At 46.8% G+C, this 25,387-nt stretch overlaps 1 protein-coding gene across 7 annotated transcripts in view; it reads left to right on the forward strand.

The window, feature by feature from the left end:
- PDE4A (phosphodiesterase 4A) overlaps positions 1 to 25,387 on the forward strand; it is a 378,145-nt gene that overhangs the window by 301,921 nt on the left and 50,837 nt on the right. For 5 of the 7 annotated variants that reach the window (XM_083593229.1, XM_083593228.1, XM_083593233.1 and 2 more), the window contains 5 exons: positions 12,725 to 12,910; positions 13,807 to 13,843; positions 14,936 to 15,009; positions 16,146 to 16,195; positions 18,167 to 18,279. In XM_083593229.1, coding sequence (XP_083449355.1) covers positions 12,725 to 12,910; positions 13,807 to 13,843; positions 14,936 to 15,009; positions 16,146 to 16,195; positions 18,167 to 18,279 — 460 coding nt within the window. Of the gene's footprint in view, positions 1 to 9,695; positions 9,746 to 12,724; positions 12,911 to 13,806; positions 13,844 to 14,935; positions 15,010 to 16,145; positions 16,196 to 18,166; positions 18,280 to 23,752; positions 24,550 to 25,387 lie in introns of those variants that run through there. The other 2 variants (XM_083593232.1, XM_083593234.1) reach the window with 2 other exon arrangements.

The following is a 25,387-nucleotide window of genomic DNA, read 5'->3' on the forward strand; positions in this document are numbered from 1 at the left end:
TATTCTGCTGGCTGCTGCATCCTAATTTTGGGAGGCGGATAGGGTCATGTGGGTGCCCACAGATGCAACATTGCGATCCTTGCGCTACATCCTCACATGGCTACAAACTTCTTAGGGGAACATCTCACAAGCTGCCTCACGGCGGTTTTTTTATAAAGGTGTGTGCATCCCAAGCAAACCAGCCTGATGACGCCAGGATGCTGCCCTTGAGTATAATGACCGTATAAAACCAAGTGGGAATGCTATTTAGCCGATAACACAGGCAACAACAAAAAGCCCACAGTGATCCCGAAGGGGCATGCGGGGGATTGTGTAATGCCCCTACGTTACATGTGTGGTTTTATTTAATTTTTTTAATATAATTTTCATTTATATATATTACAACAATTATTCAATCATAATTTTAATATTCCAAACTCCGACATCCCTCCCTCCCTTTCTGTGGTTCTTTACATTTCTTTTCACCTTCCTGCATACTCCAAATGATCGCAACATATTCTTTTATATATCCATTCCCATATATATCCCGTATATATTAAAAACTTCCCTAAACAGGATTGCCTTCAGATGTCTTCTAAAAGTCAGATAGTTGTTTATTTCCTTGACATCTGATGGGAGGGCGTTCCACAGGGCAGGCGCCACCACCGAGAAGGCCCTCTGCCTGGCTCCTTGTAACCTCACTTATCACAGTGAGGGAACCGCCAGAATGCCCTCAGGGCTGGACCTGTAGCCCATTAACTTCTATATCCATTCTTCTCTCATCAGAACTTCTTCTTCCTCCCATTTTTTGGCAAATAGCATTCTTGCAGCTGTGGTTGCAGCCCCTACATTACATGGGTAGCTTCCATCTGCAAACACCACACATTGCTAGCATAAGCTGGAGGCTGCATACATGGTAAGCCATTTTAAAATGCTACCCTGCACATGGCCAAGGTAATATTTAAATAGTTCCTCTACCAAGTCCAGCTGTTGGCCCATATATGCCATTACAGTGGTACCTTGGTTCTCAAACTTAATCCGTTCCGGAAGTCCGTTCCTAAACCAAAGCGTTCCAAAACCAAGGTGCGCTTTCCCATAGAAAGTAATGCAAAATGGATTAATCCGTTCCAGACTTTTTTTAAAAAAAAAACCTAAAACAACAATTTAACATGAATTTTACTATCTAGCAAGGCCATTGATCCATAAAATGAAAGCAATAAAGAATGTACTTCAGTCACACATCAATCAATCAGGAGCTGAACTGAGTTCCACACAGTCACAAAAACAAAACAAAAAAGCTGCAAAAACAAAAATGTGACACAAAACAGAAGTGTGACGCTCAAAACGCAAGCGTAACACTCAAAACAGAGCACGTTCAGCTTCTGAAAAACGTTTGCGAACCAGAACGCTTACTTCCAGGTTTGCAGTGTTTGGGTTCCAAGTTATTTGAGTACCAAGGTGTTTGAGAACCAAAGTACCACTGTACTGTCTGCAAAATGACAGAGCTTCAGGATCTTAAGAGGATCTTTCTTAGTCTTCCTACTTGAGATCCTGTTAAGTGGAGAAGCTGGGGATCCTTCTGCTTGCAAAGCACTCTTTATACCTTAAGCTGGAGTGCCTCTGGCTTCCCTTCTCCCAAGCACACATGAACATATGAAGCACATCTTACATCGAGGATAACCACTGGTCCATCCAGCCCATTTACTTTGAGGGCCCGCAGATCTCTCAGGGTCTTGGGATTTCCTTCAACTCTGCTACCTGAGGTTCTGTTACCTGGAGATGCCATGAGTTGAAGCTGGGATCTTATGCATGGGCTCTGCCAATGAGCCACGGCCTCCCCTCTCACATGGACACAACTGAAGTATTTTTTATCATCAGACGTTAGGGCAAAGGAAGGGGTTTTCTTTCCTGTACTGTACTGTAACTTTTTAAAAGTCCAACTCTAAAACACATCTGCTTGGATGTATGCTTTATTAATCTGTGGTTTGAGTTGCAGGTTTCAGCTTCAGTTTTATCCATGCTGGAAATAATTTCCATAGGACACAGTATGATTTACTCCAGAGTAAAAATGCATAGGACTGCACTGTTGATTTCTAACAACAACAACAACAAATTTTATTTATACCCCGCCCTCCCTGGCCAGAGCTGGGCTCAGGGCGGCTAACACCAATAAAAGCACAGTAAAAACATAATGGGGGGGGCCGATATAAAATACAGGTTAAAATGCAATTTAAAATGCAGCCTCATTTTAAAAGTAGCCAATAAATCAAGACCATATGGGGAGGGAAATATAAGCGGCAGACTGAGTCCAAACCGAAGGCCAGGCGGAACAGCTCTGTCTTGCAGACCCTGCGGAAAGATGTCAAGTCCCGCAGGACCCTAGTCTCTTGGGAAAGAGCGTTCCACCAAGTCGGGGCCAGTACTGAAAAGGCCCTGGCCCTAGTTGAGACCAATCTAACCACCTTGTGACCTGGGACCTCCAACTTGTTGTCATTTGTGGACCTTAAGGTCCTCCGCAGGGCATAGCAGGAGAGGCGGTCCCGTAGGTACGTGGGTCCTAGGCCCCTGTTTATCTACAGAGGCGAACAAGATAGTGAAGCATACACCATACACATACAGTTCCCTGTGGACATTCTTCAGGATTCACATTTCTGTTGTTTATTATCAGCAGAATACGATCTTGAAATATGGAAGAGGGTAAACAGCTGGAAACATAAATGAGAGACTGGGGAAAGTAGGGAATGTTGAAGCAAAACACAAGCGGATACTTTCTTCCTAATCCCTAACATTTTTCACCTGGGCACAGCACTCTTCCCCAATTCCCCTTTTCTCCTTCTCTGATTGCCAAGCAAGCTTGTCCAAACAATCATTTTAAATTTAAGAATGTTTGCCGATTATTTGATTTATAAAATTTATAAACTGCTTTTCACCTCAATGTGATCCCAGAGTAGTGTCCAACACAAAAATAACAATGAAATCAAAAATAGGTCAAAATAGCAGCAGTAGTGCAGAGAGACCTAAAACCCCAAAGAAAAATGAATCAAGCCACTCAGAGCATTGGAGAAACATTGTGATCTGATTAAGCCCATCAGTGATGTCTTTGACATGAGTGTTTCCAGGGGGAAGGAGTGCCACAGTTGGCACAACTATGACTTGAGAAAGCCCTCTCCAGTCCAGTGTCGCCATGTGCATCAAGTGACATTTCCCAGTGGTGGAAAAAGAAGAGCCCCCTCAGCTAATCCGACTGTTGGGGCTGACAGTCCATCAAGTACCAAGTTTGCACCTTGTTCAGGGGGTTGTTATTAACAGACCTATAGTTTAGAAAGGGACGCAGGTGGCGCTGTGGGTTAAACCACTGAGCCTAGGGCTTGCCGATCAGAAGGTTGGCGGTTCGAATCCCTGCAACAGGGTGAGCTCCCGTTGCTCAGTCCCTGCTCCTGCCCACCTAGCAGTTCGAAAGCACGTCAAAGTGCAAGTAGATAAATAGGTCCCGCTCCAGCGGGAAGGTAAACGGTGTTTGTGTGATCTGCTCTGGTTTGCCAGAAGCGGCTTAGTCTTGCTGGCCACATGACCCAGAAGCTGTACACCGGCTCCCTCGACCAATAAAGCGAGATGAGCGCCACAACCCCAGAGTCATCCGCGACTGGACCTAAAGGTCAGGGGTACCTTTACCTTTAGCCAGTTTAGATCCTGCAAAATAGGTGTTACATGTCATCACACTGAAGCAGCAGGCAATCTGGTAGCAGCATCTTTCCCTAGATCATCGTCAAGGGTAGCCCACATTGAGTGCATTGCAGTAATCAAGGCAGGAGGTGAATAGAGTTTTTTTTAAAAAAAAAAATTCAGACACAAAAGAATGAAAAAATTCTTTCCCAAGTCAGTGTTGACCGTGGCTGAGGTGTGAAACCCACATGTCCTCAGCACCAGAAGAGAAAAATGCAATGTCTCCTGGGTGTGATGTGTGCCTTTCACACTTCTGTACAGTGTAGTGTCAGAAAATGCTTCCTCAGTATCATCTACCTGATAACCTGTTGTCATTGGTGTGTCACTTGCTTGCCAGTGTAAGTTATTGCCCTTTTCCCCTCATCTGTCTGTGCACTGATAAGGCCCCCATCACCTTCTTTGCTCTTACGTTGACATGGTGTCTCCTTAGTCTTATCTGCTTCCATTTCCTCCCCTGTGGGAATGACGTAGGCAGCTCTTGGCATCTGCGCCTTAGCACTCTCCGAGAGGAATTTCTGACTTAAGTCGGCAACAAAAGCACATACTCACAACAGCTGTGTGTGTGTTTCTGCAGAAATCCCTTGCGCAGTGTGTACAGAAGTAGCCAAGTTGGGTCTCCTCCATTTGCTGCCAAAAGGTTAAAGCAAACAGTTCGAAACAGAAGAAAAGTGCTCTATAGTTAAATGGAGATTGGCCTGAAATAAGAGTACCTGTGGAATTTTTAATTTAAATTTAAAAAACACAAAAACAGTTCTGTTCTTGGGTGGAATGAAGTTGGGCTAGTACCAGAGGTTGCCATTGCTGGGCACTTGCAAAGGTGCCCACTCCACCGGGGGGCTGAGCAACAGCCTCTGCTTCTGTTGCCCCATTCCTCTGGGCACCAGTGCAAACTTAGTCCAAAGGAAGAGAGAAATGGGCACTGGCAACAGCAGCATGAAAGAGGTGAGCCCCTGTAGGGAGGGTTTCTACTGAGGGCACCTTGCCCAAGACGCTCCCCCCCCCCCCCCCCGCCGCCAAAAATAAAACCCAACCCCTGGAGCTATCACTGGAATGAGGCACACATTCTTTCTCACCCTTCTGCTTGCACTGTGCCAGTTTGTCACACTCTGTGCAAAACTCTTCCGTTCTCCAAGGAAAATCCAAACAGAATGAATGGAAAGCACGAGCTACAGTTTGATCCTTTTCCAGGCAAGTCGTACAAAAGGCTTGCTTCAATTAGGAACCTCTTATCTGCCCATGAGTCAGACAGACGTTTAAAGCGTCAGACTGCATTCCTAGAACTCCTTACCCTTTGAAGACAATCTAAAATCCCCAGGCTCAGTTCACATCTGTGCACCTCTTCTTCCTGCACTTCGGTTCCTTTGTTTGTGCAATGAGGGTTAAATTTCTTATCAGCGTGACTGCAATGGGAAGCAGGGAACTCCACCCGTTAGTGTCCCACTCCTGCAGCCGATTGCTTTAAATGTGTACACTCCACCTTCTTTGGCTTGATCATCTCTCAGCCCAGGGAGAGACCCAAATCCGCTTATGCAGATTGTTGCATAATGTGTTTTGGTCTTGCAGGTCACCTCGGCCACCCACAGCCCCACCTCCGTTGAGCAGAGGCAGGGCATGCTAGAGATGCTCACAGTGGATTATACTAAGATGGATGGGGGGGGGGCATTTTCAATTTTAAACCACTCATTAATTTCATGAAACGCTAGTTGGTTCTTTGAAATGTGCTTGCCCTCCACTGTTTGAATTTGAAGGAAACTATATTGGAGGCTTTATGCTTGGATTGTTGACTGTTAGCTTGAATCAATACCTTTGCCCAATGTGGAAGGCATGGGGGTTCCTCCCTCTCTAGGGTTGCATAGCAATCCTGAGGAAGCCAACATATCAACCTTCAGAGGTGCTCTCTCTGTAAGAGAATAGAGGCCTCCTAGTGGCTGCCTAGCTGCTTACAACTGATCCACTCCACCGAAAAAGCTCAGCTGGAGGAGAGCACATGATGACCCAGGCCTATTTGATTCCAAGCATTGAACTGAGGGACATGTTTAAAGCTGCTGTGATTCTAGGTTAGTTTTGTGGTTCTTTCTATGATTTCTTAGCATGGTTTTTGTTGGAGCAATGAATATATGTCAGAAGTGAATCCAATAGGACTTTAGCATCAAGTTGATATCACCACAGCTGCATGTTCCTTACGTTTTTAAGCACCCTTTGTTTTTAGAAGTCAAGACACACACATATCCATTACAGTCTTTTCCAGTATTTTATATTTAGGAATTTGCTGGTTTCCACTGGCATACATAGCCCCTGGTTCAGAACACCTTTAGATCCCCACAACAATATTTTTGTCTAAAGGCCTGAAGAGGTTACTGGGGTGCATATAATCTGGGTTCCAGTCTCCCTAGCAGCTTCTGAGATATTGCATGGGATCCAGAGCAGCGGGTTTTATGGTGAATTTGCATTACGCTGGCAAAATTCCCAAGGACTGAACCTGGCTGATCGTCCTCAAAATAGGAAGCCCTTGGTAGAGGTAGAGAATACTGCAAACACTTTACAAAGGAAAAGCAAATTGAAATTAGCAGGTTGCAGTGAGGACTGAGCAGAAAGATAGAAATTCCAGCAGCTAGAAAACATGGCCTGGATATGCCAGAATAGGGATCCCTGGGTGCCACGATTCAAGTTTGGGACAAGAACTCTTTGGTGAGAGAACCCAAGCAGAGATTTAAAATTACAAAATATGCAGCAAAGTAAAGCATGGAAATATATCCTATTGGACCTTTAAAAAATGCCCTACTAAGTTCCTTCCAAAGTTTCCCTCTTCCTCTAGAATAGAAAAAGACCACACATTTGGTAAGTTAAAAATGGTTTACTTACAAACTCTCCAAAGGTCAGAGTCATGTGCTTTTCCATGCATTAGTCAGAAAAGTTGCACGGGCAGTATAACTTGGCTTAGTTACAAAGTGATGAAAGTTCCAAAATTATTGATAGAAGAACTTAAGAGTGCTTGAACTTCTGTGGTAGACAGTGGGGGGACAAAGTCTTGATTACCTAGTCCCAAGGTGAGCTAAGCCTGGGTCTTAACTCCTTTATGCATTAATGAGACTTAAGCATGTTGGTTATATGAGGCTGGTTATCCCACAGTTCTCACAGAAGAAAGTTAACCCTTTCTGTCCTATTTCTGACATGAACATTAACAGGGGGAATTATGTGGAAGCTTGTCTTTAATAAAGCTCTGCTCCGAGTAAATGTTAGTGGATTCAGTGGTCCAGATAGGAGACTTTAAACTCTGGACTTAATGGTCTTATTTTGGGAGGGTGAAAGATAGTAATTCTACTTTACTTACTCAAACATAGAGTAACCTGGATTTGCCGTGTTTGGGAATTCTCCTCATTTTGCTGATTGGGCGCTGGGACCTCTGCCCAAAGTCCTGCCCTGTTCATTCCGCGTAGTGAATTATAGGAGTCTGTGAGTTAGTGTCACAAGTAGAAGGGGTCCCCCCCTATTTTGAACTTGGGGGCTGCCAGTTTCATGGTTTTAGCCACAGGGTATCACAGCAGAATTTACCAATCATTATCCATGATGAAAGTAAGACAGGCAGGTGTCACTAATGGGACACAATGCTCTGGGAGCTTCTGCCTGTTGTTTTGGATTTCCCACTGACCACAGGCACCGAAATATCCCTGTGAGCTGGGGAGGAAGCTGCTGCTCAGACCTGCTAGCAGAAGAGGCAGCCGGGAGCTCTTTCCATAGCACTTTAAAGCAGATGAGCTTTGTGATTGTTTTTGTACTGCGGCTGGGTTCAAAGTTTGCCCTTACACCATTCTCTCTCTCTCTCCACGTGTGTGAAAAAGACCTGATGACCTAATGGTCAGTGTGCTTTGGTACTATAGACAAACACTTGGCAACTGTCAGGCTTGTTGCATATTTCTGTTGCATCTGTACAGGTGTCCTAGTAGTTAAAAGGAGACCCGACTATACAGCGACCGCAGAAGTCAATCCACAGTACAAAAAGAAAAACAACATCTGAATAAGATCTCTCTATGCAACTGAATATGCATTATATACGAAAAGGTAAAGGTAAAGGACCCCTGACAGTTAAGTCCAGTCGCGAACAACTCCGGGGTTGTGGCTCTCATCTCGCTTTACTGGCTGAGGGAGCTGACGTTTGTCCGCAGACAGTTTTTCTGGGTCATGTGGCCAGCATGACTAAGCCGCTTCTGGCGAAACCAGAGCAGCGCACATAAACACCATTTACTTTCCCACCGAAGCGGTACCTATTTATCTACTTGCACTTTGACATGATTTCGAATTGTTAGGTTGGCAGGAGCTGGGACTGAACAACGGGACCTCATCCCATTGCGGGGATTCGAACCGCCGACCTTCTGATCAGTAAGCCCAAGGCTCAATGGTTTACACCACATGTCTAATTCTGCCATGATCTTGCCTGTGAAATAACACTTCACGCATGCACACATTTGCCGTGCTTGCTTACTTCCGCATGGCATGTCCATGCCGAGGGATGTATTAAGACTGGAGCAGCTAACATGGGGCCTGCCAGATGTTGCTGTACTACAGATTTCATGATACCAAACCATTGGCCATGTGGCTGGGGCTGATGGGACTTGGAGTCCAACGATTCTATGTTCAGATGTTGGTACCATATGCTATTATTTTTATTATAATAATTATATTTGGGCTATTCCCCCACCCCACCTTTTAAGGTCCACCTTCACAATGTGGCTTAAAAATTAAAATGTTGCGACAATACAATATGCAGCAAACGAATTCTTCCCCCCCTCCAGATTTTTTAATTCGTCTTTATTGATTCAAAATATCATCTTACATATACATTACAAATAATTACAGCAAAATTAAACACAAAAATATAAAAGGAAAAAGATAAAGAAAATAAAAAAGCAAAGAAGAGTTAACAATAAGAGATGAACATTGGCTATAACATCCTGTTAAATAAGTTCATAAGACAATTCATAAGATATAATTCTTGTGTTCTTACCTTCCTTCAGTGACCACAGCGCAGAATGCGCGCCTCCTTTTCTTTTTTTATCCTCATAATAAAGATCTGTATCAAAGATAGGCAAAGCTGAGATTGGCTGAGCCACGGTCTCAAATGTGGGACAGCGAATTCTGACCATGAACAAGCTGAATAGATTCACCGTGTAAGAATAATGCAGTGGTAAACCCCGCAAGGATTGGGCATGTTGCTGCTGTTCATTCTCCCTTTCCTTTGGATGTGAGTTCTTCTGTTACTGACATGCACCTATCAAATTTGTCTTGTGCACTGTCCATAGCAGAAGGAGGAACTATTTGAAAGTAAGCTTACCCCTTGATGGATCTGAAACACCCTCCCCCACCCGCTGCAGCCTGACCGGGCTCTTGATTTTTTTGGCTTTCTTTGTTTTCTTCCATTTCCTAGGACCCTTCTGAATTTGCATGTATTGAAATAAGGCACTGCGGTCAAGCAAGCAGTGAATTTCAGGGGGAGTTCACATTTTCTTTGCCTCGGTAATGGATATCCAGTTGCAGAGACCTCTCTCTCTCACTCTGTGTGTGTGTGTGTGTGTGTGTGTGTGTGTGCGTGCGTACCGGAAGAGCTGTTCTCTCATCTTTAACCAAAACCAAAACAGGCTGGGAGCACAATAAAGAGGAACTCCAACCCCTTTCCTTCTGGGAGGGTCTGGTGGACCTGCTCTGTACTCTCTTGAACTTCTAGCTTCTCTTTGGTTGTGCTGGGGGAGACCCTGCCAGCCCTGCCTCCTCATGCCCCCGTCTTGGTTGCAGAGTGGTGAGTCAGCCCCTTACTACTCTGTGCTGCATTTCTCAACTTGATTGCACCAACATCCTCTGAAACGACTCTGGGCGGGACGAGGCAAAGAGGCTGCTTGACTCCTGCAGGTATCTGGGTCGGGACAGCAGGAAACCCAGACCTCCTCCTCCCCAGCAACAGGGAGGGCGACCTGCGTCCACATGGCATGCACCATAAACTGCGTAACCACCACATCATGGCTCTGCCCAGCCTCCATGTATCCATCCGAAGGTTAGTTGGGCTGTGAGTTATCTGTGCTACAGTTGGCAGGGGGAACTCCACTGGGCAATGATTTTGCACTTGTTCGTTATGTGTGTTATGGTTGTTTTGTGCCTTCCTCTCTGGCCATTCTGCTGCTGCACTGCGCTGAGTTAAGCCATGGTTTGGTTTCGTGTGACATGTGAGCCAGGCCAGTACCTCATGTCTGTTGGTGGGTTGACCAACTCGGACTGGGAGGGCAGGAAGGGCAATAGACCTGTGTAATGGTATGCCAGAAGGAGCAACAGTGATTGAAGGACCTTGGAAAGCTTGGATATCAAGGAATTGGTGGATCAGAATTGATGAGAGGAAGTTCTTAGTTTTTGAGAGGGCTACAGGTTGGGATCAGGAGGCATTAGCAAACTTGTTTGGCCCTCCAGATGTTGCTGGACTGCAACTCCCATCAGCCCCAGCAAGCATGGCCAGACATCAGGAATGATGGGAGTTGTGGCTCAGCAACATCTGGAGGGCCAAAGGTTCCCGCTGTGGCTGCAGGTGGCATTTTTGCATTGTGTCCTGGCCATGGTCATTCCATTTTGCCATGGTCATTCCACAACAGCTTTCAAGCCACATGGGATTCTTGCACTGGGCAGGATGAGGGTACTGTTTAACCTCTGCACAGTTACTTGCTAATGCAAACATCTCCAGTCACTTAAGGGGAGACAGTCCAAACCAGAGTTTCCCAAACTTGGGTACCCAGCTGTTTTTGGACTACAGTTCCCATCATCCCTTACCACTGGTCCTGCTAGCTGGGGATGATGGGAGTTGTAGTCCAAAATCAGCTGGAGACCCAAGTTTGGGAAACCCTGGTCTAAACTGAATTGTAGTAGATTTAATAGCTCAAGTACATGTAGAAAACAGTGGTATACTGACCACTAGGGGGAGATACAAGCAGTGATTAAGAAATGAGGAAGGAAGAGAGACAATCCCTCAAAGCTGTACTTGTTTATGCTGTGTGTTGGCTGAAAGGCCCAGTTTTTCATCAAGGAACTCAGAGTCCTTTACTGAGAAGTCTAAAATTCAGTAGCCTCAAAGCAAGGAAAGCGAGTCAATAAAACTGGTGCAGGTCTTACTCTTGTAGAGGCATGCTCGGCTTCTGTTTCAAACGCGGTATTTGAGGTTTCGCAGAGTAAGGTTTGGGGCAAAACTAAGCTTTATGTGATAGTGAGAGAGGCACAGTGCAAATAGAGGTGACATGGGAAGGAGGTGGCCATATGGGAAATGGAAGCCATTGTATATGTGACTCAGAAGCAATGGCCTGCTTGCTTTGAAAAGTATATTTCCACTGAGGGCTAGCAGCTTGCTTTTTAATTTTTATTAAAAAGTAAGTAAGTAAGTAAAGATTCTAAGGATCTAAAACTAGGCTGACATTGTGCCACAGTCTGTGACAGTCAATTGCTTACTCATTCCACATGGGTATAGCTGGGGGGGGCAATTCCCCCCCATCAAGTAAATAAATAAAAATACTTAACTAACTGACAAATCGCATCACAGATAGTTAGGTTCTTCCCCCCTCCCAAAAGAAGTCCTGTCCCCCCCCCAAAAAAATCCAGGCTACACCCCTGTCACTCCATTACATGAACAAAGTTGCCCAGAGAGGGAAATGAGGAATGCAATTGTTTTCACCTTTGTAGCGAACTCACTGCAAGTTTGGCTTGCACAGTACTCTAGAAGGCTGTCAAGCTTGTATCTGACTTGCTTACATATAGCATTTGGGCATGGACTGCTCTTCCAGTGGAATTTACCCAAGGTGGCTTACAAGGTATAAAAAAAAGCGTATTTATAGATATGAAACAATTTGTACAATTGCCATATAAATGGCAAAACAGCCATGTCCAAATGAAACATTTATATTTATAGATATGAAACAATGTGTACAATTGCCATATAAATGGCAAAACAGCCATGTCCAAATGAAACCAGTCTTAAAAGTGTTAACAGTCAGATGCTATGCATCAGCCCATCCTGAGCGTTGCATAGTCTTGCAGCTACAGATGGAAGGACGTGTCAGTCTCATTTTTCGAATCTTAAATTCAATTCTCCACATTTCTGCAGAAATTTGCTATTATTTTTTTTAAAAAAACCTCATTAAAATTCTTTAGCATTTTTGTATGAACTTCTCCTGATTTTTGCACTTTTGTTGGAGTTGCATTGCAAAATTTGGATAAGTGCGACTTTCGAAGGGTAGCTGTGTTTTGGTTCACATTTTGTTTCAGAAGTGAGAGTTTGATAGACTCCTCTTTAAATGCCCACTGAATCACCCAGCCCTACTTGCAGCCTTGCTGTGAAGTTGCTTGGTGGGCTTCCATGGTGAGGCAGTTCTTTGAAACAGACACCACTGCCCAAAAGGCTCAGGCTGATCTTGCTCTATGGACAGAAGGAAGACTGAGCAGAGTATCTGGGCGCAGCCAAGTCTGGAAATTCCATAGCCCAAAAATGGAAAACGAGCGAGGTCCCAGCCAAAGAAGAGTGGCAACTTAAGTTGACAGAATATGCGCAGCTTGCAGACTTAGCATATAGAATAAGAGAGCAAGAAGAACATACGTTTAGAGAAGATTGGAAAACATTTATTGAATATATGTGTACGGCTGAAAGCACTGGCAGCAGTAAGATAAATTCAACAGTGTAAATAAGTTATGATGGATGGAATAATGGAATAATGAATGGTATAGTTTCTGTAAAATATGCAGGGATTTGTGATATGTAAAATGAACCATGAAAATAGAAGAAGGGAAGTCATTGGTATTTTAAGGATGTAAAAATGAGTATTTAAAATTGTAAAACAGAAAATTTAATTAAAAATTCTAAACAAGTCTGGAAATTTTTTCCACCTTACAATAGCAGAGATCTCCCTTTGGCAGCTGTGGGAGATTGTGTGTCTTTTGCATATTTGTGTATCAAGCAGGCCATTTTCTGTTCTTCCTTGACATATTTCCTTTTCTCCTCCTGCAGTTTCGAGGTGGAGAATGGCCCGTCACCTGGGCGCAGCCCGCTGGATCCCCAGGCCAGCCCAGGTCTGGTGCTTCACCCCAGCTTTCCGCAGAGCCAGAGGCGTGAGTCCTTCCTGTACCGCTCGGACAGCGACTATGACATGTCTCCAAAGACCATGTCACGCAACTCGTCCATCGCCAGTGAAGCGTGAGTTCTCCTCGGTTCTTGGAAGGGCTGCGCGCCCAAGAGCAAGCATATTCTCACCCTAAAGAGACAAACTGAAGAGGGGTTGTGGCTTAGTGACAGAGCCCGTGCTTTGCATGCAGACAGACCCAGGCTCAGTCTCTTGGCATCTTCTGGTAGGGTTTACCTAATCGGAAACCTTGGAGAGCCACTGCCGGTCAGTGTAGACTGTACTGAACGGATAGATCGAAGGCAGCTTCTTATCTTCCTGCTCGTAACCCTGTGTGGCAGCAGCACAGTTAGCAGCAGGGTCTCCAGGCAGGCCTGGGGGTGTCCCTTGTCTTGCTGATCTAGGTAGCCCAGAAGCCTGACCCTGTACAAGACTAGGTTCCAAGTTGTCACAGGCCTGAGCGCAAGCGGGTACCTTTGCAGCAGAAGGCCTGAAAGCTCCCAGACATGTTGAACAGTAAAGGGCCCTTTGTTAGATGGAAGATTTGCCTGTTGCAGCGCAGGGTTCTCCTGTCCTTCACCTCCAGGGTAATGACTTAACTGCTGAGCTGAAGATAGTGCAACCAAATCCTATCTGCATGCCTGTGCAGAATTTGTGACAGGTAGGATAAAAGAAAGAAGAGCAGCCAAGTTTTAAACTACCCAGTTTTCTAAAATGGTGATGGGCTGGTAGTAATGTCCAGAATATAGATTGGAATCTCATTAATAAGCCTTTTGCTCCATCTTCATTAAAAGTGCATGGCTTCCTCTACTCAGCAAAAAGATCCCTCAGGCTTGAAATTTCATTTACTATACATTACCTAAGCCTTCTGCCAGGGAGAGTTTTGGAGTGTAGAGTTTGAGTTTTGCTGTGCTCTGTCATCCCTTCCCCACAAGTCATCTGTACTCGTGTTGTTTTTTATCCTTCACAGACATACTGAAGACCTGATAGTGACACCATTTGCCCAGGTATGTCCCAGGTCCCTGTGCGTGCTTAGGTGAGAAAAGTCGGCTTGTCACAGTTGTGTGCTTTGAGAAATTCCTGCCACAGTACCTTCTTTAGGCTCCCCAAATCAAAAAGGAGCTTAAGCTTTGAAGCTTTATTTTTTCAGGCTGAAGGTTAAGCAAAAACAAAACAAAAATAAAGCAGGGAGGGGTGATGCTCAACAATATCTTTTTCGCCCCCCTTTCTTTCTTGTTTGTTTAACATTCAGCTGAATTCAGTGAATTCAGATTCTTGCATGCCGATTCGTACTTTGTATTTCATTGAGCTTTGTTATTTTTCTTAAAGTGTAAGAACATCCAATACTTTATTGTTACAATGATTAGCAGTGCTTCTTTTTTAAGAAAAAAAGGTGCTGGTACTCACCATGAAGTTTTTACAGTAAGTGTCACACTTTAAACATTTGGTGGGGGAAGGATGCCGGTACTGCATACCGTTGAGTACCCCCAGGAAAAAAAGGCACTGAGATTAGCACATATTTTCTTTCCCACACTTCGTGGTGTAAGTGGGGCAGGATGTAAATTTTATTTTACCTACTTCTGAAAGCTTTAAAACATGCCAAAATACTGAGTTGCAAATACGCAGCCTAATATTGTGTGCCCCACCTGCTGCATGCAGATGTTTAAGCCCTCATCTCTTCAACAGAGACCAAATCAAACCAGACACTGGGGCTGGGGTAGCAGATGCTACTCTCTCAATTTTGTATCTCTCTCTGGTCCACCTATGGAGATGATGAATAGGAAATAAAGCAGCAAGACCAAGTTTTCTTTGCTCCTTGTCATATTTTCTTATCTGCGATGCAAACAGTTTAAAAGAGTTCTTCATAATTTGAAGAAATCCTTTTGCCACACTTCTCGGTACGAGGAGACATGCACCTTTCTGTTTGGGTACAGAAAGCACTTCCCTACCAGCCCACATTTTTAACCTCTGGTACTTCCTGGTGAGAGTCAGCCTCAGTTTTGTCGTTCATTCCACCTCCTCGTTGTTCTGGGGTCTTCTGCTGGCTGCACAGAGCAGCTTCATAGCCCTAACGTTCTCTGCCCTTTGGCTTCCTATAGGTCCTGGCAAGCTTGAGGAGCGTACGTAATAATTTCTCCATCCTGGCAAATGTTCCTACGCCAACATCCAACAAGTAAGTGTGTGCCAGTTCTGGGGTGTTCAAGAAACACCTAAATGTGACTCGTTTGCAATTTTAGTTCTCGTTTGGTGCACCAGGCCAGATGGCACTTCCTGTGCTCAGCTGGATCTTTTCTCTTCCACCACCAACCTACTTCCAAAGACTGCGCCTGGTTTGCTCAGTCCCCTTGTGGAGGGACTACAGAAAAAGTGGGAAACGCTGTGTTGCATCCAAACATTACAGCTGACTGTACCCTGCACTGAGATTATGCATTGATAAAGGGCAAGTTAAAATACTTTAAATGAAATCTCCAGGTTCAGAGGCTGTGTTCCCCTGGAAGAGCTGGGACAGCAAAGTTTGGGAGGAGATGAGAACTACTTCCCACCAAGTCTGGTTTGGTGTTAAATCAGCTTCTGGATTTTCCTGGAATTTTTAACTCTGAATTGCCTGAACCCCCAGGAATTCAACTTTTATTTTGCGGTGGGGTATACCTTCTTGGTGCCCCAGTCCAGCCCTTGTAGTTGATGCCCTTGTGTTCCTTAAGAGCTGGAGCCTGAGCAGATGCTGTAATTCCACATAAGTCTCTGTATTTCTTTTCCCTTGCCTGCCTCTCCTCCCTTCCTCCCAGAACTACTGTAGGGGTTTAATTAATGCCAGAGGCAAAGTCCAGAGTCACAGAGTGTAAAGCAAGAATGAAAGTCAGCCTCATTCAGACATGCACAGTGCATGCAAACCAATAACACTAAGCACATAACCATCTGCCCAGCTACTAAGGGAACACCAGCGTTACCAATGTATTTGTAGTCACTTTTATGGCAATTGATTCTTCAGTTATTCTCCTGGTACAGCAGGCTAAGCTGTATCTTCCTCCTAGCAGGCATACTAAAGAGGTAGGAGGCCTTGTCCCTCAGAGATCAACTGAGATCAGGTTGCTGCTCCCTTCACATCCCCACTTAAAACCACTCACATTTCCATCTCAGTGGGATGGAATGGATTTTGGGTCCTACAGTATCTCCCAAGTTCATTTGCTGCCTGCAAACTTGCAGAGGTGACGTCTCAAGTAGCCAGGGGGGTGGGGTGGAGGGACACATGCCAGAAAGAGTGGTGCCTGAGCCTGATCATCTATCTTTTCTCTCTTCTGTCCCCCTTAGGAGGTCTCCCATGGGCAGCCAGCCAACTGTTTGCAGAGCCACGCTCTCAGGTAATGGGATGCCTAGTGTTTAGTACCAAGAGGGTTCTGGTTCTGGAGGAGCAAACAAGGGAACATACACAGAGTCAGCATCATAGGCCTGGCATCAAGTTTTGGGATCCATGAAAAGTTCAGTGGATTCCTGCTCCCTCTCCAAGATCTGCAGCGTGCACGATGTATCATATAAATTGCCCCTCAAAGGTCCACATTCAGTAAAGGGGGCTTTGTCTCCGGGCGGAAACAGGTAATTGGAGCCACTCTGTGCAGATGTGGCCTTTACTATGAGGCACAATGAGGTGGCCAACTCATGCATCTATCTCTGTGCAGATGGGAGCCATGGAGCATTTCCCACCAGGAATCTTCTCTGCATGGCTTTGACATTCACAGGAGCACAGCTCCTCATAACTCAGTGGCGCTTGTTCAGGAGAGCTCCCAAAGTACCTGTGTCCTGTGTTAATTAGTTGGAAAGGAGGGAACACTTTGGAATTTCTGCCACAAGTGCCAGAATATCTTGGGTTGGCCAGAATCTCCCTGAGTGCAATGCAACCCTTGAAAGGAAAAGGAAAAGCAGCCCCGTCCCACATGGCTGCAAAAGCTGCCACCCTCAGGTGCTTGTTCCTGATGCTTCAAATCCCTCAGTCACCCCTGACCTCTTGAGCATCAGCTTCCTCCTTGGCCCCAAAGGGAATGATCAGCCTGACTTGTCTTCCTCTATAAAAAGTTGCAACACCTGACATTGCTGCTTGGGTTCTGAACTGTAAGAGGACCCCAGCACTCCTACATTGCTAAATCAAAGAGCATATTCTTGGCAAAGCCATGTTATCTAAAGCGACAATAACCCATTACCCCAGCACTTATCCCCCTAATTTCTCCAGCTGTGGTGTGGGCTAAACAGCAGGATACTTAGAGCTTGGAAGGGCAAGAAAAGCTGACTGCAAAAGAACGAATGTAGCATCTAATGGCCAAGACTGCATTAGCTTGGCCATGAACTTGTTGGTTGGTGGCTTTAGGTGAGTCCTGCTCTCAGCTGCCCCATCAATGTTATCAGGATAATTGTCTGGTTCTCTGTGCTTTTGGCCAGAAATTCATCTTGCAATCTGTGTGCCACCATTTGGCCAATATCAGATGGGTTTTTAACACCATCCAGGGTTTCATTTATAATTGACTGTGCATTTGGGGTGTTTCCCTCAAGTTTCTGGAGGTTCCACTTCTGCTACCCGGTAGCAGAAGGAACTGCAGTCAGCCTCTTGAACTTCACAGCCTCGCTTGATTCCCTCCTAGATGTCCAAAACCATATGCCCAGCTTTACGTTCCTGCCTTGTATGTATGTGGCTCATCTACCTGTTCCCCCCTTTCCTTCAGCCCTGGTTTCTAGGTAAATTAGCTCATTCATAACATCAGTTAGGTGGTCTTGTGCATACTTATACTTCCGCTAAGCTTCACATCTCTTTGGGAGCATGGTGAAGTGGGTGGAATGGGAAGCGTGGTTTTCTTGAAATGGTTCCTTTGTCACTTCTTTCTTCCATCACAACCAGACTTGGCTGCAGTGCCACACGACTTGAGTTCCACAGGTCCCCTTTTCTTTAAACCAGGCCAGTTGTGACCCACTGCTGCTGCCTGCTTCGTGCTTCACAACCCCACCCCAGCCCCATTTTCTGCAGTCCCAGGCAGGCAGTGAAAACAGGAAATCTATCAGGCCCCTGGTGAGCTCCGATAGATGACTGGCAGGTCATAGGTTTTCAGACCTTTGGGCCCCTCAGTTATTTAAAAGAATATAATAAGAAAGAAGAAAACCTCTCTGGGACTGTGCTGCTTTCCTTGAATATCCCAATATCCTATGCCTGCCCTCGATATCCCTTGGCGACGTGTTTCCTAAGCTGTCTGCAGGTGAGGCAAGAGGAACAGAACTGGCCAAGGGTGAACTTCATGCTTCTCCATCACTTAAACCTGACTGGCTGTTTTCTTACCCCACCTCTCTTGCAGAAGAAACATACCAGCAGATGGCCAAAGAGACCTTGGAAGAGCTAGACTGGTGCCTTGACCAGCTGGAGACCATTCAGACATATCGCTCTGTTAGTGAGATGGCATCCAACAAGGTAGGGCTCAGAGCTTGCTTGGCCTGTTCTATGGCTGTCACCCTGGTTTCCAGAATGGTGCCAGCACCTCCCTTTGCTACAGTGTGGAGTGCCCTTGTTCTGTGTTTCCATCGGTCAGCCATGCCCACTTGCACAATAGTGGTGCAAGTGATGCCTTTTTTCCCTGTTGCTTTTGGTTGCTGCAACGCTTTAGGGGCCTGGCTGGCATGGGGGCCAGGATCTGCATGCTCTCAGCCCTGCATCTTTATGGGATTGCATTTGGGAACGAAAAGGGCAAAACTCTTGGGTCAAATTGGCAGCCGCAGTTGATCTAGTTGAGCACAATTCATACTGCCTGGGGGCAGATTAAGAGCAGGTCCGTCCCAGCAAAGCCCCCTCTAGAAATTTCTCTGAGGACTATGAGATATTTTTTTTAAAAAAAAAATTACACTGGAATTATTGTATTCTGTAGGCCAAATCAGACATACATAGCAAACACACAAACACAAATACCCCTACCTGTCTTGGTCCTTAAATTGCAATGCAATACGTTTCAGTCTTATTTATTAAGATGTTCATATCTGTACTGTACAGGGCAGTGTACAAATGATAAAGCTATAGCTATGGATGGAGAGAGATGGAATCATACATTAGCAACTGTTGACATGCAAAAAGGTTTCTGCCTCTTGTTTGTGCATGGCTTAGTTCTTTGTTTTCTGGGCCACAAGAACTATTATGCTGCTCCTGCTGTTTGAGTCTTCGCTGAGTGAGGGCAGATGTGGTTTTAAAGACTGTTGCAAAGTGCTACATCAAAGTGGGTTGCGAAGTGTCTCATGGCCGGGAGACTCTCACTTGGGGGAGAGCTAAGGGGACTTGCAGGGCAGGGAAATGCAAAGTGGAGAGCTGCTTCGCTGAGAAATGGACAGCTGCTGCTTTGCAGGATACATCCTACAGGAGAAACGTGGCCGTTCCTAGATACAAATGGATTAATCCAGATGAATGAGCTCATAGTCTGGTGTGTGTGTGTTTAGTTGTGTGTTTGCTTTATGTTTTGAGATAATTGGCCTGAGAATCTCCACTGCAGTTGGTGTACTCTCCCTTTTATCTATATCTCGTATTGTCTTTTGTGAAACTCCGGATTATGTACACAGAATTCCCAGGGAATCTCTCATCCAAGCATTGACCAAACCCACCTGTTTAGCTACAGCAAATCCACTATGTCATGCGCCTTTTATATATTCCCAAAGGTCTGTTCTCCCCAAGGCCCCACTCCCTTTCTCTTTGCCACTTCCTGTCTTAAGAAGTTTGTGCTTGCAATCGGGAATTAATTGTGAAAAGGATCGAACCGGATGCCGAACGCATGTGGGGTGTGAGAGATGGGGAACACAAGAACAGCATATATCTGTGTTTCGCTCCGCAACCCCACTGGATCTGCTAGCTCCTTAATGTGTGTGTGGGGTGTGTGTTATAGCATTGGGGATTAGCGTTAAACCCCTCTCCTGTATCACCACTTTCCCATCTTCAGAGCAGTCTCATTCATACATACCTTCTTCCCTCATGGAGCCCTTCATCCAAGCAGTGACTGGACCAAGGCCTGCTGAGGTTCTTCAAGTTGGTGATCTCATGTGCCTTCAGACTGTTGCCCTGGGACTGAAGTGTGCAGTCATGCAGTAATTATCAAAATGAAAACCTTATGTGATCCTAGTAGCAGATCACTTGAGTCAGGTCTGGTTTGGCCCAAGAGTCCACAGTTTACTCTATTGTGCAGCAGGCTTCAGCATGGACTTCTGAAGAGTTGCCACTGGCCAGACTAAGGGAGGAGGGTCTCCAGCTGGCTGCCTGACACAGAATTTCAGCTTTCCAGCAATGTTGCTGCTTTCGTAAGAGAAGGAGCTAGAGGAGCATTTGTGGTGTTGTTGTTGCTGCTTTGTTTTGTTTTAAAGTTAGAAGTTAAATAGGTTGACACAGAAGGTGCCTGCTGGAATCTTCTTGGGAGGAAAAGTTCCAGTCTCAGAACCATAGCTGTCAACTTACAGATTTGAAAATAAGGGACCAGCAGCCTTGAAAATAAGGGACCTGCAGCCTCACCTGTTCCAGGCACTCCAGTCTTCCTGTCCTCCTGCAGTCTGGTCAAACTCATGCTGGTAGCTTCGAGAACACTGTCCAACCAACTTTGTAACCAGAGGTTCAACTGAATAGAATCTGAATCACATGCACCACAAGGCCTATGCAGCCTCAACTTAAGATGGCTCCCTGGCCTGGCTTTGCACTGCAAAGTTTGCAGCAGCACGTGCAACAAAATGGCGTCCAGCATTCAAAAACCCCCTCAGCTTGCATTAACTAGCCACACTCAAGGCATGCAAGCTCCACCCCCCAGTCGTTCTTGGACTTCTTATTGGGTGAGCAACACAGCCAAGCAACACAGTTGGAGCCTCCTTCCTCCCTGGTCAGCAGGGAGGGAGGGAGAGGAGCTGCTTCCTTTGAAATTTAAGGGACATCATTTAAGGGACATTTAAGGGACATCCATCAATAAGGGACAGCAGCGGGACATGGTGCTGGAATAAGGGACTGTCCCTTCAAATAAGGGACACTTGACAGCTATGCTCAGAACTGCAGACTGGAGCTCCCTCCGCTGACTCTGAATACCAGTTGCTGGCTATCACAAGTGGGAAGAGTGGAAGTCCTGCCTGCAGGCTTCCGATAGGCATCTAGGCAGCTACTGTGAGAGAGGATGCTGAACTAGATCCAGCAGCTTCAGGTATTCTTAACGAGAGAGTGGCAGTGCACTCATGTCCTGTTTGTAGGCTAGACTAGATGGGTATTTGGCTTGATCCAGCAGGGCTCATCTTATAGCAGACATGTTCAATTGGTCGACCGCCATTGACAGGTAGATCCCCTGGTGATCCTGGTAGATCATGGGATCCTTATCGATCGTGGGCTTAGAATAACTTCTGAATTATTTTTTTCCGCCTCCTCGCTCTGTCCCTCCGTCGTGTCTAGTGGCTGGAGTTTGCTGTTTTCTCATTGCGATGTGGAATATATTGATCGGCTTTAGCACTGGGTGCATTTGTTATTTGCCGAATGTGAGATGAGCGAAGCATGTCATTCTCCCTTAAGAAAAGCACAACAACTTTGCTCTCCCCCAAAAAGTTCAAAAAACTTTGATCTCCCTCCAAAAAGCTCAACAACTCTGGTCAATCCTCAATGACAATTGGTAGATCACGGCCAGTTTTTGTACACTGGGAGCAGATCGCAGTCTCTTGGGAGTTGGACGGGCCTGTCTTATAGGATTCTCTGATTAAGAGGACTCTGGCAATCTTACTGCTTAATATGGCAAGTTAGGGTACCGCGCTGTGAGCCACTATTTCTCAGCCTAAGGCTCCAGTTTGTTGATAATAATGGTAACCTAACTTAATATGACTGTTGCAAGAACTGAGAGACGATGCATGGCAAAACCTTCGAACATTTCAAAAATGCACTATAAATACGAAGTATTATTATTACTTGCAAGTAATCATCCCAGCCTGACATTTGAAGTGTCATCTTTGCTCAGGCAATGCTCCTCCTTATGTCCATCTAGGCACGGGTAACAACTCTTTGGAAAGTTCCCCATCACAGCTCCCATTTGTTTCAGTGCAGCTTGTGCGAGGAGTGTTTCAGGTGTGAGCTCCAAGAATCCCTCAGAGTGTTGCACAGGCGGTGCCAATTCACAACCCCCCTGATCTGAGAGTTATTTCCCAGCATTCTTTTTGTGAAATTGCAGTGAATTCTAGGTGCCCCTCGTGTAGACCACGGTGCAATTGCTTGGGGCAGGAAAAATGTTTGGAATGGCCACAGAGGAAGTAAACCTCTGTAGGTTCCGCGTCCTCATTCCGCAGGGAGATGCATGCCTGTGCTTAAGTGAACCAGCATTTATTCTAGCTGGTAGGTTTATGTTGAAAATGGGTCACAGCCTGCTCACCTAAAGCTCTGGATACCTTATAAGAGGTTGTTTTGCCCTGAAAAGAGCAAGGGAGAGAGCTAGCAAAGAGGGTGTTGAGGACTGGGTAATGTTTCAACCAGCCTTTTCTGAAAGGGGAGCAGGTTTGCCGCTCCTAGTTAAAGTGTACCTTCTGCCCACTGTATGGCAGTGGGTGTATGCAATCGTGTTTTGTATTCGTGGCGCATGGCAGCGGCTCTGTGTAGGCTGAGTTGGGGTCTTCCCATCCTTGTGCTCAGATTGTCCTGCTCCGGCAGCGAGAAGGAAGAGCAGAGCGTCCCTCTGAAGGGCCTCTTGTCCTGCCTCTGTGGTTTTTTTATGTTGCCACGTCTGGAACGTGGAGCCCCAAGGGCAGGGTGCCCTCGAGTTGTGGGTAGCAGGAGGCCTAACGCTGAAAGCAAAGGCACTCAAACATAGCTCAGGTGTATGAACAGAAAAATTAGAATGCCCACCGCTAGTATTGGGGGTGGGGGGGTGCAAGCGGGGAGCAATAACACATTCGCCCCTGCAGGTATTTCTTCTATCCCATAATAGCCCTTCAGGCAGTCTCCTGGTCCTGCAGCAGCTTCACTTTCCCAGGTGTGTTTGCAAGGGAGGGACAGTGTTTCATGCACTTGGGATACCGTGGCAATTTCTTCCCTCCCAAACACACAAAAATGCCGGGACAGCTGCCTAGATATATAGGAAGCAAAACCAAGCCAGCGACGATTGAAGGCTAGAAGTCTGGTTGTCAGGAGGTTTTGACACACTTAACCAGAATAGATCTAGACGGTTGTGCGAATGCAAACATGACAGAGTGGAGAAGCTGATAAAACAGGCTGTTGCTGCGACTGGACCCGGTACTCTTAGTTTCCCCTCCCTCCTCCCTCCTCCCCCCTCCCATCCCCACCAGGGCAGTTTTCTTAAGTCCCTCACCTTTCTCAAAGCTTGAGATAAAACTGCTGCGAGCCATGAATGTCAGACTGAGGTGGCTACGGATCAGGATGAAAAAGCAGAACGGTGGGTCACGGGCGGCAGCTGGCTGGCCCCTTGCCCCCTGCTGAAGTTGGGCAGGGAGGGGGCAGAGTCCTGCTGCCCATCCCACTGCAAGCTGGAGCATCTTGCTGTTCAGTTTGCAGCCCCTGTCTGGGAACTGCAGCCAGGCAGCTCTCCTAGAGTCCATGTGTGTTCCTTTCTGCCTCGTTTCCTCCACCAGCAGAGCTGGGTTACCCGGTCACCTTCCGTGAAGTCTTCCGCCAAGCCCGCCAGGCGTTCTCTGTTGCTGCTGCAAAGGAGGGGAGGCTAGAGCCGCAGAAGCTTTTCTCCTTCGAGGCCCAGAGCTCCGGAGCTTCCTCTCCCTTCCCCCTTGCCGGTCCCTCGTTTGCCCGGTTTGTTTAGCCAGCTCTTTCTGAGGTGCTCCTTCGGTAACCACCTCCCCCCTTCCCCGCCTCTTCCCTCATTTCACTTCCACTCCCTCCCACCCCCCCAGCCGCCGCCTCTCTCTCATTGCCACCTGACATCATTTCCCATCTACCCAGTGCTGCAGTGAGAGAAGAGCGCGCACACACTTGCACACAAACGCCAAGCTGGGAGTGCAGCTGAGGCTGAGCCGTGCAAGGAGGTACCGTCTCCGTGGTGACCGCTGCCCTCGCACCCGGGAGGAGATGTTGAGGACGTGCCTCCTGCCAATGCAGCTCCTGCCTTGTTAACTGGGTGGCTGCCATGTGGTACCCAGAAGTGGCTGGGAATCTCCAGCCGGCTCCACCTGGAAGAGACCGTTCCTCTTTGCAGTGACTCCTCCTGCTGCCGTCTTCAGCCTCTCTCTTCTTCACCAGCGGCTGGACTTTTTTTTTGCCTCTCCCTCCCGTGCACCGAAGAGAGGGGCTGTGTGTTTTGCTCGTAGCCGGAGCAGCAGCATTGCACTGTGGGTATTTCCCTCCTCATCTGCAGTACAGCCAGAGACGGTGGGGTTTTCTCAGGCTTTGGCCTGCCTTGTCCATCTCCCCGGTCCACGGTCCCCTTGTGGGGGCATCAGTGAGGAGCAGCAGAGATGTGAGGGTCCTTGTGCAGGGCGGGTTGGCCAGCAAGAGCCATGCCAGGCCCCAACCCGCTCATGGAAGGAACAGCTCTGTGGGATTAACCCCTTCCTTTCCTACCAACACCAAGGAAAGGGGGCACCACAGATCGGCCGCTCACCTGGAAAGAGGGAAGACCACGTCGGTGGGTAACCCAGAGAGCCTCTGCCGCCCACTGGCGGAGAACGGAAGATGCCCTTAGTGGATTTTTTCTGTGAGACCTGTGCGAAACCATGGCTGGTTGGCTGGTGGGACCAGGTAATCTGGATATACCTGGGGTGGGTGGGTGTGGAGGGATGAAATTGGGGGAAGTATGTGTTTTTGTGGGGGTGGGGTGGGGGAGAGAACTTTGCGATGGACAATATCTGATACCCCACCACCACACGGGCAACTGGGGTGGCTTGCTGAGGCAGGTTTAAGGGAGACGTCTGGTAGCCAAAGCTTTGTTGCCTGCATAATGTTGCTAAGAGTAGCAGGAGAAATGCCTGGATGCTGGAAGGGTCCTAATGCAGTGTGCATCCTGACAAGGTCAGAAATGGGCATGACTAGTTGGGAGTGCTGCTTGCAACAGCCCAGTCCCGGGAGCGTGGAGTACTGTGTCTGCCAAGAGATACTGGAGGAGGCCTGTGTCCTTCCTGCCTGCCTACAATGTCAAGATTAGGGCTGTCGCTACTTCTGCACTGTCCGTTCTCCCCGTGGCTAGAGAGATGTGCAGCCTTGGTAGACTCTGATGCTCTGATTTTGTCAGCCTTGGAAGAGAGACCTGACATCATGTGTCTCCTGCCCTGTGTCTATATGTGTCGCATGGACCAGCTCAATGGAGCAGGGCATGGTCAGCTACCTGAAGAACATCCCTGCTTCTGGAACATGGGGTTTTGGGTGGTGCCTCCTTGTGTGTGTGTGGGTCTGTGGAACTGCAGATGCTTACGGGACTCTGTATCAGTTTTGTTTATTTCAGGTTATGCAGCTTTTTAGAAATACTGCCTTGCCCTGCAGAATTGTGGATTTTCAGGACTGCGTGTCAAGTGTGCTTGTAGAGGTCACAAGGAATGTTGGTGTGCATGGAAGCTGTTCATTTCCCCTGGCTTGATTAACT

The sequence above is a fragment of the Podarcis filfolensis genome (genome assembly GCF_964270895.1).
Source record: "Podarcis filfolensis genome assembly, chromosome: 17".
Classification (NCBI taxonomy): domain Eukaryota; kingdom Metazoa; phylum Chordata; class Lepidosauria; order Squamata; family Lacertidae; genus Podarcis; species Podarcis filfolensis.